This window comes from Crinia signifera, chromosome 3 (assembly GCF_055691185.1).
Source record: "Crinia signifera chromosome 3, ASM5569118v1, whole genome shotgun sequence".
Taxonomy (NCBI): Eukaryota; Metazoa; Chordata; class Amphibia; order Anura; family Myobatrachidae; genus Crinia; species Crinia signifera.
In genome coordinates, this window is record NC_139219.1 from 28,569,897 (window position 1) to 28,584,790 (window position 14,894).

The 14,894-nt window shown below is 48.6% G+C and overlaps 1 protein-coding gene across 4 annotated transcripts in view; it reads right to left on the minus strand.

The window, feature by feature from the left end:
- Window positions 1-14,894, minus strand: part of LOC146063288 (nuclear RNA export factor 1-like) — a 60,124-nt gene extending 45,230 nt beyond the window's left edge. The window contains exons 1-7 of one of the 4 annotated variants that reach the window (XM_083175541.1): window positions 14,753-14,894; window positions 10,436-10,483; window positions 5,196-5,252; window positions 4,999-5,098; window positions 3,524-3,607; window positions 2,005-2,109; window positions 1,196-1,324 (exon numbers count right to left, since the gene is read on the minus strand). In XM_083175541.1, coding sequence (XP_083031667.1) covers window positions 1,196-1,324; window positions 2,005-2,109; window positions 3,524-3,607; window positions 4,999-5,098; window positions 5,196-5,252; window positions 10,436-10,461 — 501 coding nt within the window. In that variant the 5' untranslated portion in view covers window positions 10,462-10,483; window positions 14,753-14,894. The other 3 variants (XM_083175538.1, XM_083175539.1, XM_083175540.1) reach the window with 3 other exon arrangements.

Consider the following 14,894-nt stretch of genomic DNA (forward strand, 5'->3'; position numbering starts at 1 on the left):
GTATGATTAGTACTATGCCAGTAATAGTGACGTTCCAGCCTGAAGGGCGCAGTCTAAGCCGGCGTCTGGTTCCCTTGGCTGCCTTACACGGTGGGGTAATGCGACGCCATGGTAACAAACAAGCGCGAGATAAAAGGAGGAGACAAATAGTAAATATACAAGCACAGCTTGTAACCGCTAATTACGCTAATGAGCAGAAATAACGTCTCCGTTCCTATTGTCATGGCAGCGGTGACCGTCACCAAATATCTTGATTAGAGATCAGCAAAAACTGCCAAACACTTGTGTGACATTCGTGTCATTCTGTCGGCATCTGGCCGGGTCACAGGTGTCAGTGTGCAGAGTTCGGCCTTGTATGTTTCCAGTCCTAAACCATGGACCGCAGAGCGGACTGAGGCGCCCACTCATTCCACAGGGTAATAACTGGCTAAGAAAGGGCGGAAAACGAACATTTGTTCCGCTGCAAGCTCAGTTTGTGTAATTGTGCCCCGTACGGGGAGTCGTGTTATTATAGCTGACTCATGACAGGCGATTATAATATACACATAATAGTGTTCCTTCTAGGAACTAGGGTGGGCAGGGTGCCGCTGCATGGGGGCAGCGTAAGGGGGTCGGACCGCGATGAAAATGGGCGGGCCTGGCTGGCAGCGTCACGCAAAGGGGCAGGCCCGGCCGCCACCGTCACTGAAGGGGTCGGACCCGGCCACCCGGAAGGCTGTACACTGCCGGGGAAGCGCCGGGCATCGCTATCTACAGCGGCGCCGGGCTTCTCCGGTCACAACAGTGGAGACAGAGGCAGGCTGTTTTAGCAGGGCTCTGCTAGAGGGGCTTCGCTTCAGTTTGACCCCATATTTAATGATTGGCAGCCACCAGCACTGGTTTTGCCTATTATTTTGACCATAATCAATTATAACTGGTTCCGGACCACCAAACCAAGGCACCCTTGCAAGCGTACGGAGGCACCCCAGGGTGTCTAGGCACACAGTTTGGGAACCACTGTGCCAGTGTATGACCTGCTCCCTGTGCCAGTGTATGACCTGCTCCCTGTGCCAGTGTATGACCTGCTCCCTGTGCATTGGGCCTAATTCAGGCGTTCGCAAGGCTGCAGGTTTTGCAGGCCCATCTCTGAACCAGGCAAACGTCACTACGTGCACTAGAGACAATTCCCAATTTAGGGTGAGAGGTTAGAGGTTACCTGGATGTGGGCGGGGTTGTGCTCCAAGAAATTCACTGCCACAAAAGGGCTGGGACAATGTGTATCCGTCGGCCTCGTGCGCCTCATCTGATCACATAGGGGGTAGATGGGAGTGACATTAATAATGATCTGTAAAGTAAAACACCGGATTGGTCATTGCTGATGGCATTGTACAAACACAAGAGCAGCGAGTGCAGAGCAGACCGGTCACATGACTGTTTAGGGGTTGTGGCCCCTGACCCTTAATAATGGAGCATTCAGACCCACTTGGTACTATCGTGTTCCCCTCCTGGCCCTCAGGAATGGTGGGCAAGCCTACCGCATTTAACGGGGCCCCCACATCAGCCCTCCCACCCCCTCCCTCTGCTGGTCAAAAATGATGCAAACCGCATCAATTAGTAACATTCCCTCCCCAAAGAGCCGCGAATCACGGTATTTACAGTAATGGGGCGGGGCTTAATTATGGAAACCCCGCCCCCAACCACCCAGAAAAGAGTCTCCTCGTTGGGCTTTTCCTGGAGAGGAGACATAAAATGTAGGCAAGTATGGGTTAAAATGCTTAAAATATTATAACTACCGCGTCGGTATTCTCTAGTCAACATACCGCTGTTGATATTCTGTCTGTCATCAAACCATACCTAACCCTACCCCACCCCACCCTAGGCAGCAACACAGTGCAAGGGAACAGATGACATTCGTTCTGCATCGATTCCAAGCTAGCTATAACACAGACATCCTGCGTGACTGGTCTGCTCTAAAGGACAGACATGGTGCATGGTTCCGTACCTTCTACAGCATTACCCAATTACCTTGTGGTAGTGCTCGCCTGGAATCCTCCTGGAAGCCCAGGCAAGAGATCTGGCCGCTTGAAAATTGTCCACGAAGAAAGAGGCCACGTGGTTTACGTAGCGGAACTGCCGAAGCAATAATACATTGTGATTAATATTTACACATTTGCCCAAGTCACCAAAACAGTCTCCACAACGTTATTATGGATTTTTTTATTTTTTAGCAAAATAACTGGTACAGCGAGAGGAGTGTGACCTTGGCTTGACAGCGGAGGTTAAGTTAAACGGTACTTGTGTATTTTGGCGGCGCCCCCGATCTCCATAGCGCGATGTGTACATCGCATCGCATGCCATGCACCCGATGGCATGCGATGCGACGCCATTTTTGCCCCCTATGCGATGAGATTGTATAAGCACCCTAAAGGGTGCTTTTAAGCACACTAATGGGTGCTTACAATGTTAAATGCACCCCCACGCCACCCCCCCACTATAAACGTGAACCCGAAGCGTGGCGAGCCTGCGAGGGGCGGCGGTACGCGTCCTCCGACCTTTTCATACCCCCACTATCCACGTCGGCGTGGAGTTGGGAATAGAAAGTGTGGCTCGCGCAGCGAGCCACCATGACCGAAGCGTGGCGAGCGCAGCGACCCCCGCGATGGGACGCGGATACCTTAACAGGTATCCGCGTCCCCTCGCAGGCTTCACAGGTGTCCGCGTGCGCTCGCCACGCTTCGGGCACTTTCTATTCTCAACTCCATGCCGACGTGGATAGTGGGGGTATGAAAAGGTCGGAGGACGCGTACCGCCGCCCCTCGCGGGCTCGCTGCACTCGCCACGCTTCGGGTTCACGTTTATAGTGGGGGAGTGGCGTGGGGGTGCATTTAACATTGTAAGCACCCATTAGGGTGCTTATACAATGTTTAATCGCATCGCATTGCATTGTATGTCATTGCGCGATATCGCATCGCATGCCTTTTGGTATGCGATGCGATGGGCGCCGCCAAAATACACAAGTACCAGTTAAACACATGAACAAGCGCATGAGTGATCCAGGCCACCCAAACGGTCCCAAAGCTCGTCCAGCTAACAGGCATACATAGGACAGCGGTGAGTCGGATTTTGGTGGGACCTGCTGGCTACCTAATGATACTGTTGCTATAGGTGTCTAGAGTGGTTCAACCTCAGCACACTGATTAGACAAGGGCATCAGTACAGGTAAGCGCTGATGGTAGGATCTATTTCCTCCTCAGTAAATGTTTCCGTCTGACGGGACATACCATATCACCCGGCAGGGGGTGCATGAAAGTAGGCAACAGGACACACAAAGTCCTCGCGGGCTTGCTCCGCTTGCCACCATACTAGAAGGAATGGATGGTGGCATGGATAAAGAAATTGCTGCTGCGACTACCAAATGGTATGTTCCATTGGTCATGTGGCCCCAACTACATTCAGTACAGGGGAACTAGCCACAGCCAAGCGTTGGATAGAGAAATAGTTCTTCCGCCGCCCCCTTGGGTTGGAATACCGGCGAGAGCCTTACCTGAATAACTGGGAAATGAAAGCCGCACTCGTTCGCAATGGAATTCAGCAGCCACGCCTTATCGTAGTTCCGCCCATACGGGATCTAGCGACATCGAGAATACAAACAAAGCAGCAATAATGGAGACACTCAGGATGATCCCAGAAACACAAAAACTCTACACAGATGGTTGGGATGGACCCATGGCCTGAGCACTGAGAGGTAGCAATGCTAACCACTGTGCAGGAGTCATATACAACTACACATGTATTATTGTAAACATGTTTTATGTACTAAACACACACTTCATTGTGTGTATTACACACATTGGCCCTTATTCAGATCTGATCGCAGCACATATTTGTTTGGAAAAATGGGCAAAACCATGTGCACTGCAGGTGGGGCAGATGTAACATGTGCAGAGTGAGTTTGGGTGGGGTGTGTTGAAACTGAAATCTAAATTGCAGTGTAAAAATAATGCAGCCGGTATTTACCCTGCACAGAAACAAAATCACTCACACAAATCTAACTCTCTCTGCACATTTTACATCTGCCCCACCTGCAGTGCACATGGTTTTGCCCATTTTCCAAACAAATATGTACTGAGATCAGATCTGAACAAAGGCCATTGTTGCATCGCATTGGAAACGGTGCTGTTCCAGGGTGTGCCAAGGGTGATGGTTTCTACGACATATGTTCGCCGTGAGTTTTTGGGAATCTTTTGCAGTTGAGCAACTCTTCCGTAAGTTACCATTGACGATCGGGGACAGTGACCTGTGCGGAGCGAGCGTCTACCCCTTTCACATGGCGTTTGGTTTCTACCTGTTACACCACACCCACCATATAACCGTGGTCATGACTATATCCGTTATATAGAGATAACACTAATCTAACAGCACAAGTACTGAATATATGGAAACATATGAGTAAGTACTTGGGGAGATTCTCTCCATAAAACCAATGGCTGACGCTCGCTTGTTGTACAAGTTCTGCCAGCAATAACTTAAGCAAGAGTCCCGGGTGACTGACCTATCGGAACTCAGACTAATGGGGGGGATTCAATCCCTGCCGATATTTCCGACAGTGGAAATATTGGCAGTTCAGTATTTAACACCGGTCGGGACTGGCCTGCTACAGACTCATCTCCCTATGGAGGAAAGTCTGGATTGTCGAATCCGTGGGCGGTTTTTGGACAAAACGACAGTGACTTCCCTTACGGTCGGGTCTGACGAAAAATGGCCCAGGATTCTGACTGCTGGAACGTTCCAAAAGTCTTAATCCTGGAATGAATACTATTAGGGGAATGTACCAAGCACTGAAGAGAATGAACGTGCCCCTGACAGATCGCAGATCCCCTTAACCCGGGTTGTAGAGGAATTTGTGTTTCTCATCATTTCACCACCGGTCTCCTCAAGACTTAGCTGATAACAGGAGTAATGTAGTTATGGCGACACTCGTGTAGGAGGTGTTACAGGCGGCAGGGACCAGCTACGCACCGTTATTTTAAACCACAAAGGTTCCACATTATGATACTGCTTATTCCGGAAGTTCTCCATCGGTTCCTCACTTCTGTGCCACCCGAATCCATGGGGATTCCTATGAAACAAAAAGATCAAAATACAAAACGCGTCCGAGAACCCATCTCAGGGCCCCCCGGGAGCCCATCCCCATTTGATCTGCAGAACCAACGTACCTGCCATGCGCTGTATAGGGCCACACGACGCGCTTCCCTTTCTCTGAAACCTGCACTCTATTAACAAAACAATAAATCAAATTAAAAACCAATATCGTTACAGCATTAGGGAAGCAGTTGATTTACCATCGGTCATAATTTCCGACACCCTTTGACGACAGTGAAAAAACTGACACGGACAAAACACCGTCATTCATTATGCCGACATTTTCAAAATGCCGATGTGTCAACATGTCGATATGAGTTTTAAAGGATTTTTTGATCACTTAAGACATTTTCATGTCAACAACAACACAAAAAAAAAAAATATCACAGAAACACATGTCGACATTTTAAATGTCAGCATTTTGAACATGTCGGCATAATGAATGACGGTGTTTTGTCCATGTCGGTATTTTCACTGTCGATTAATGGGTTTCGGGATTATGTGTTAGTCTGGAAATTATACTGAACCCCGCGGCATTATACTAACAACATAGGACAAGAGGATCAAAGGGTGTAAAAGGGTCCAACCCATGTCCATTTACACAGGAATGCTACCCAGGTCCTGGCCAGGGTGGAACACGGACAGGACCTGCGTAGTGGGCGTGGTAAATGGTCCCAGAATGAGTTGGGACATCCAGGTAGCGATGCTAAGATATCGGAAGTGTGGGACGCACTTTCCGGATGTCAGTGGCGGGAGCAGAGAGCGCACACGTTCCACGTGCAGGCAGCGCACACAGGCTCCGGGCACCCCTGCTACCTGGCGCACTGTGATGTGCCTCCCACCTCAGTGACATTTTTGTTTGATGGGGAGCACAGGGGAGGGGAGGGGGGCTGGGGGTCATATGGGAGAAGGTGCTTGTGGTCTGTTGCTGCAGGGCCGACCCAGGTTCAGTGTAAAAATCGCAGACCAGGGTCCGACCTAGTGCTGTGGGGTATGAAGCTGGGTCCGACACTGGATACTCCTGTGTTTGAAGACCAGGGTCCGACCAGGGATTTTGGTGTAAAAGGTATTATTCTGCTTCCAGACTTCTGCTACAAGCACAGAATGAACTCGTGACCATTTTTTTTTTTTAAATCCTGGGATTGGCCTCCTAACACCGAAAACTGCAGTTCTTTGGCACGCAGAGGCAGCGGACAGATGCGGCGGGCAGACGCAGTGGGCACTATGCCAGGTGCATACGCATCAGGGTCTGGAGGATGCCTGAAAAGGGGATTATTGGGTCCTTTTTTAATAAGCCAAGGTTGATGCTGGAATTTGTGGGTATTCCTGGACGGGAGGACCGGACACCAAGGAGAACAACTTTAAGGACAGTGCAGCTTGTAGCTCCTCCCCCCATACCCCTTCCTGTCATCAGGGACCAGTTTTAACTTAACAAGCCGAGGAACAGGGATAGGAGAGAAGAACCATTCAACAGAACATACAACAAAAGGGCAGATAAACAACTGCCAATATGAAACCTAACTGCTGCTCTGGAGCGCAAGGATAGGCGCCCAGCACCTAAAATATTTTACAGGTAACCAAAAATCCCCTTTTTTCTCACGGCCTGAGGTGGATGCTGGGATTTATGGGATGTCGTAAAGTGATGTCCCTTATGGGTAGGAACGCGCCTGAGCTGAACTAAGGACACCGCTGTCAAAGTCCGCATCGACCGGGGCAAAGGTGTCAAAATGATAGAATTTGATGGACGCGTGAGCAGAAGACAACGTGGCCGCCCTACAGATGCTCTCAGCCGGGTCACCAGCCCGACCGGCCAAAGAGGCCCCGACAGACTTTGTGGAATGTGCCCGTACAGAATGAGGAACCGGCACACCAGCCAACAGATACGCCTGTCGTATTATGGATCTTAACCAACAGGCTAGGGTTCATTTAGACGCCAGCCAACCAAGCTGTCGAACATCGTAAAGGACAAACATAGAATCAGATTTTCTGATCTCCGTCGTCCTAAAGACGTAAAAGGCGCAAGGCCCTAACAACTTCCAAGGACTCATCCACCACCGTGAGGTTATCAGCATCCGATGAGGAAGGAGATGGAGAATATACAGGGACCACAATCTCCTGGTTAATGTGGAATCTAGAGACCACTTTCGGAAGATAGCCCAGCTCTATCTTCATGGAACATAGAAAAGGGAGATCTACAAGAGAGAGCACCTGATACTCAGCGAAGCGATAGCCAATAGGAACAACTTTTTCAACGTAAGCCAGGAGCGAGCCACTGACTCTAGCTGTTCAAAGTCCCTGAAAGGAGTAATGCTCGACTACAGTACCCCACTCGTGCAGGCTGACATCCGTGGTCACGATCAGTCAATCGTGACTGCCTAACGAACAACCTTTCATGAGATGAGCTGAATGCAGCCAACGTCCCTTAACAATACCATAAACTGTGTTTTTAGGTGGAGATGTGAGCGGTTCCAGCGACCCAATAGTGGGAGCTGGAGGATGTGAGAATGGAATTGTCTGAACTCCACCATAGGGAAACTGGACACCATTTTCCCGACCCCTTTCATGCATAGGTGGATCGATACCCTGCGATGTCTTAGTAAGGATTGAACGAACACCTGTAATTCCATCATCTTGTCTCGGGGTAAGAAGACCCTCTGTGATACTGTATCTAAGAGAGCCCACAGATGTATCATAGAGGTCGAGGAAAACAGGCTGGACTTTTATCAGTTGATTATCCAACCGCGAGACTGGAGGAGGTCCATCGTCAAGAGGAGAAGGTCGTTGAGGTATGGAAGAATCCATACCCCTTGTAGGTAGAGGCGAGCTGCCAGTAGCACCATGATCTTTGTGAAGACACAGGGTGTTGTTGAAAGGCCAAACGGCAGGGCCTAAAACTGGAAGTGGCGTTCTATCACTGCGGAACCTGAGAAATGCGCTAACTTTATGGGTATGTGACGGTACGCTTCCTGGATGTCCATGGATGCCATAAAGTCTTCTGGTTCGATGGAGTGTAGAATTGACCTGAGGGATTCCATGTGGAATTTTGGAACTCAAAGAGGTTCAATCTCTTTAGATTAAGTATCGGGTGGAATGAACCTTCCGACTTGTTGACTAAGAAAGGGTTTAAGTAGAAACCCGTTCTTCTTTGCATTGGAGGAAGAGGAACAATTACATTTGATTCCAACAGAGTCAAGATGGCTGTGTCAAGGGCGACGGCCTTCAATGTGTCCGCAGCAAGACCCATTGTAAAGAATTGGGACTGGACCAAAAGGTGAGGGAGTAGCCTTGTGACAGTACATCCAACACCCAGGAGTCCGATGTTGAGTTTGGCCAAATCCCTGCGAATTGAAGGCGACCCCCTACTCTTGACACAGCCGGATATTGTATTCTGGCATTAGGCTGCTGCCTTATCAGCCTGCTTTGGGGCTTGTCGATGACCGGCCCAGCCTTGTCGGGGTTTGGATTTTTGTGTTTTTGAAGAGGCAGGCTGAACTCTTGTAGAGGTTTGAGCTCTTGCCTTACTTTGGGGTTGAAAAAACCGAAAGGACTGTTGCCTTGGTTTTGAACTTCCTTAGGGAAGGAAAGCGGATTTAGAGGCAGCTATAGAAGCAACAATCTTATCTAATTCCAGACCGAAAAGCACTGATCCTGAAAAAGGTAAGGCTTCCAATGCTTTCTTGGAGTTATCGGACTTCCAAGATCTGAGCCAGAGAGCTGCCACCGATACCGCTGATGCTTTAGAAGTAAACCCCCCCCCCCCGTCCAAAACAGCCTCACTGAGGTAGGCGCTTGCTTCTCATATATTGTCCACTAGGGACAAAAGGTCTCCCCTCTGCTTGTATCTGACTGCAGGCCTTCTGTTAATGCATCAGCCCAGCAACCTATAGTCATGGTAAATTGATGTAATTTCTTATCAACCGGGTCCTTACGAGACATTACATCTGGTATATTTAGGGTGGTAGCTTTAACTAGCCTGGTCACGTGGTCGTCCACCGGAGGAGGAACTTCCCATTTTTTATAATCCTCAAGTAGGGGATTTAAAGGTAGAAATGCGCTTAGAAAGCAGGAATTTCTTATTTGGATGTTTCCAAGCTTCCTAAAATATTTGTCCAGTTGAGAAGACTGTGGGAACACTGCCAGATCTTTATTTTCCACTTTAAAAGCGGGACCTCAGAAGGAGGTTGAGAAACCGATTCCTTAAAGTTGTAAGGATAGTTGGATAGATTTAATCAGACTGTCCACCCTGGCCTAAGTCATGTGATCCTCATGGGCCTTAGAATCATCCTCAACTGGGCAATCGGTATCAGGGTGCTCGTCTGAGGATCCTTCAGTTGAAGATCCTTCCAAAGTAAAGGCCATGAGGTGTCACGTCGTGCAGCAGCGCGCGAGCTCGGAACCCCTAAAGCGTGCTGCAGTGAAGATGATACCTGGACAGATTGGGACATGCCTTGTACCCACACTGGTTCCTCTGGCTGGGGAGGAACCTGGGGAGCAATAGAAGTACATGAAGCTTCCAGCTGAGCCGCCAGCTCCTTCGTTGCTGAGGACAACGCAGTAGCGCAGTCAGGCTCGCAGGGAACCTCAGCAGTGGCCAGCGGACTGGGTCCCGGCAGAGTGCAGCGCTCACATATGCCAGTGTGGTTTTGCTCAGCACATGCAAAATTTTCATTACATGAAGTGCAAGGCTAAGTCTGCCCCCTCCTGAAACCCCAGAGTCTGCTTAAGGCCTTTCTTGCAGGCAAATATTCCCTGGTGGTCTAGCGGTTTCTCAGCATGAGCTGAGTACAGCTGCCAGGACCGCCGATACAGCCCCCACTTGAGGTGTGACCCACGTCCCTGACTCAGCTGCCTCCTCTCCCTCAGCCGCGGCTCCCTCCTAGTGCAGAGAGGTGACTGGTGTGAGTGGCCGTGAGGTCCGTCCACCAGGCGCCGGGGAGAAGACACCGCTGACACCCGCAGTGTAATGACAATAAAAGTTTAAAGTAAAAAAAGAAGAAAAACTAGGGCTGAAATAGCCCTCTCCTAATAATGGCGCCCTGTTCCTCAGATCCCCAAGGAAAAAAATGGTCTCTGAGGACAGGATGGGGTATAATGGGGGAGGAGCTACAGGCTACACTATCTAAAAGAAGTTGTTCTCCTTGGTGCCCAGTCCTCCCATCATCCAGGATTACCACAAATCCCAGCATCCACCTCAGGCCAAGAGAAAAGTCCCAGGTTTCTGCTCATCCCACGATTGGCATCCCTAGACTTAACCCTGTTGCGCAGAATCATTAGGATCTTTAGACGATGTACAGTTGGGACTTCTCCAGCTTACCGCAACTGGTAACAGCTTTCCTGCATGGTTCCGGATCAGTCTTTAGCTCTACAACGTGAAAACAAAAAATCTGTGAAAGTAACTTTGATAGTGCTGCAGTCTCGTAGCCTCCAACATTGTACCTCAGTATGGGGGACATTAATCCGCTTCTAACCCATGTTACAGTGATATCAATGGGAACACCATGCTGCGCTGCAGGGAGGCAGATGTAATGTATGCAGAGAGTTTGATTTGGGAACAGAGCCCTAGCTCAAATCGAAATTGCATGGGAATAATAAAGCCGTCCAGCACATGTGGGCTTACAGGCAAACAGAATATCGTTCTCCCCTGCATTGCAGCATGACTTCATCATGATACAAAGAGATCCATTTATCAAAGAGTTTTAGCTCTTGGAAACTTATTGCATATGATAAATGGTGCTCCAGCCAATCAGCTCCTAACTGGAGTGCCCTTTAGCATAGGCAAAGAGTTCTAAATAGCTAAAACAGTGATAAATAGGCCAAAAGTTATATGCTCCCCCCCCCCCCCCTTTTCTTTGTTCCCATCTCAGAACCAGACTCTGATCTGTACCAAGTCTGTGAAACCATTCTAAGTGCTATATTAGAGAACTACTATGGGAGCTTTTGGTGTACCTGCGAAACCTCTGCAGTCACAAGGAAGTTTAGTAAATATGTATTGGGATCTACATAGATTCTCAAACTCCACCCTACGGACCACAGTCTCCTCCCAGAATCACAAGTGAAATAATTAGCTCCACCTTTGATCTTTTAAAATGTGTCAGTGAGAAATGAGTGCACCTGTGCAGCTGCTGGGTGACCTGGAAAACAGGAGCTGTTTGGGGTCCTGAGGACTGGGTTTGAGGACAACTTATCTACTCGGTTCGTGCCCCTTGCTGGTTTAGGGGCAGAGTTTACCAAATGTGGTCCTTAAGGGACCCTAATGGTACAGGTAGTAAGGATTACCAAGCTTGGCCGCATGTCACTTCATTAGTGACTCAAATTAATTACCTGAACCATGGATATCCCTAAAACCTGGACAGTTAGGGTGCCCTGAGGACTACAATTGGGAACCACTGGTCTAGGGGTAAACAGAGGTGGGGGTAGAATGGTTATAGAACAGATGCGCTCCTTTCCCAATAACCTACGGTAGTATATGGTTGTACATTTATCTGTAAATATTTACCATAGACAATTACATAAGATAAACAAATAAATCGGGATCTGGTCACTTTCATATAAACTACAGAATTTTTCATATTATACTATTGGATATTAATGCCAATGTTATGACTGAGCTAGCGCCATTTACTGGACATTACAAAGGGGCAGGACATTACATTAGGGATGGCCATTGACCATTGATGATTCAAAATAATCGACGGTGGCCATAGACGTATACAATGTTGCCCTTTTCTACACGATTGTGACGTATCGGGCGGAATAATTGTGTGAAGAGCATCAAATCGTATGTCGTTTACTTCCAATTCTGATCCAGCGCGCATCGGATCAGATCGGGTGATTGTCACTGTTACATCATATCCTGGGGCGTTGGACGGGATTACATACGATACAGTTTGCAAACAGACTGCATCCGATGGATCGTTTGTGATCTAGTCGCCGAGGTCTCGCATGTGAGATCCCGGACTAATGTAACAAGAAGTATCGAGATGGCTGATCTGGGTATCTGGTCTACATACACATGGTCGACACAATCAAAAGCTCAACGTGGCAATGGTCGACACATGACACGTATAACACTGAGTGTTAATCTTTTGTGGTCAACCTATTATACGGCACCAGTAACAAGATTGCCAGGTTTCTCTTTGTACAACATAATGGATTACTTAGGAAATCTTTAGACGTACTTGAAGCACACGTGGAAACTCTGACGCACCACTAAAATGCCAGTTACTTTGTATGAAACATCTAGGAGCAAATTTACTAAAGCTTCTAAGAGGTAATGTTGCCCATAGCAACTAGATTCTGACCATCAATTGTCTATAGCATCCTAGGAAATGATGTTCTACCAGCTTCCAAGTTTGGCATAAGTATAGCGCCATCCGCTCAATGTCTGTTACGGGTAACTCATTCCTTCCCTGCAGGCGCCGTACAACTGCTCTGCGCCAGTCTGAAGATGGCCATACACTAAGCCAAGGTATCGCACGCAGCAGCTGTCATGTCGCATATGATGTATCGCATGCAGTCTCATTCACTGCCCTGGGATATCTTAATAATTATCATTAATATGGTGCCACAAAGGTTCCGCAGCGCCTGACAATACATAAATAAGCGGAAGGGGGGGGGGGTTACAGTACAAGGCAATTTAGGACAAGTACATGGTAAATAATTACAGTTCCATCAGGGGACAGGACACCGATACAGTTATCAGCGGATATAAATATACAGTATATAAGAAAAGCACATGAGGAGTGAGGGCCCTGCTGATGAGAACTTACATTCTAAAAGGGGAGGGGTAAACAGACGGGGGTGACACAGGAGGGGTAGAAGAGAGCATAAAAAGAGGGTTTGGATTAGAGATGGCTGGGTTTGGTGAACAAGTGGGGTCTTGAGAGCCCATTTGAAGTTTTGTAGGGAGGCAGAGAGTCTGATAGGGAGAAGTAAAGAATTTCAGAGGTAGGGAGCACAACGGACACAATCTTGGAGGCAGTAATGGGATATGATGTATCCTTGATGCAACAAGTGACAATCTGCGCATCGGAATGGAATGGCAAATAAATGACATACGATTCAACACTTTTTACAAGATTTATTGGCCAGATGCATTGAAACAGTGTAGAAACGGCCACATTGTCCTAGTGTATGGGCAGCTGTACAGCAGCAGCAAATCTCACACTTCCACACTTGTGCCTGCCTTGTGTCTGACTCCGGCATGGTGAGCGCATCATTGCTGAACAGTGTTATCCAGGGGGTGTGATCATTAGTCAAAAGGTCGAACACTAATGGTCAACAGGAAGAATGTCAACACATGCAAAGAGTAGACATGCATTAGGTCACCATGTAAAAATCCATGTCAACCTTCTGCCTGTTCACCAATAGTGATCAACCTTTTGACAGTTGGCCTAGACACTGTCACCTTAATGACCACACAGCGTTATTAAGCAGTGTTGTTGCAGCACATTGCAGCAGACCTCCATGGCTGCATTACGGAAATGGAACAGGCTCTGCTGCAGGGGTAGACAACATGAAACACTCCAGCTGTTGGTGAACTACATATCCCAGCATGTCCTTTCACAGTTTTACCAAAACGGTGGCCTGCTATGTGTAGTTCCACAACAGCTGGCATACCACACATCACAAGTAGTGTGACAGTGTGAAACCATGGCTGCGCTACTATCCATACCATGCCAGAATTGAATCCGGGAATTACACAAGTTCTGGGGCTTTTAAATCCAAGCATGCATCTCACCTGGTTCCAATCAGCCACAAAACATGTGCAATTCATAGGTGCACATAAAATCGGGGGCCCCTCAGTGATCAGGAGCCTAGGAGTTACTCTGTGGCCTCTGTACCAAGCCAGTGCAATAGAGGAGTAATTATACTCAACAGAAGGGGACCGCTGAATATATCTTCCCCTCTAAACCCAGCAGAGGATTTCCAAAGTGCACTCACCTCTGCATGTGGTATGAGCCAGCAGCCACTCAGCTGCCCAGTGCAGGGACACTATACTGAGGATCCACTCACCTCTGAGCCAGCTGCCCAGTGCAGGGACACTGCTGAGGATGCACTCACCTCTTGGCCCTTATTCAGATCTGATTGCAGTACAAATTTGTTCTCAAAATGGGTAAAACCATGTGCACGGCAGGTGGGGCAGATGTAATTTGCAGAGAGAGTTAAATATTTGGGTGGGGTGTTGAAACTGAAATCTAAATTGCAGTGTAAAAATAAAGCAGACAGTATTTACCCTGCACATAGAAAAAAATAACTCACACAAATCTAACTCTCTTTACACATGTTACATCTGCCCTACCTGCAGTGCACATGGTTTTGCCCATTTTGAGAACAAATTTGTACTGCGATCAGATCCAGTGCAGGGACACTATACTGAGGATGCACTCATCTCTGAGCCAGCAGCCACTCAGCTGCCCAGTGCAGTGACACCTGCAGACACAATCATGGCCGGGGTAGGTCCAGCACGCTGCAGCAAACTGTATAGGACAGGGTAACTTAAAGGAGGCTGCTGAAGGCCATGTCCCACGGATCACCCCAGCTGTAGCAGCCCCATGAGTACAGATTTCCCATGTGCTACGCTGGGGACACACGCCTGCCTGCCGTGGACCTATCGACGCCTCTCACCTACCTGAAGCTGACAGAGGGCCCTGAAGTGCCCGCCCACACACCCGATCGCTGATCTCTCTGATAGGCTGAGGCAGGCTCCCTCACGCAGCCACCGTGACGTCTACTCGCGCGCTGCGCCCCCTCTCAGCCAATCGGTGTCCAGG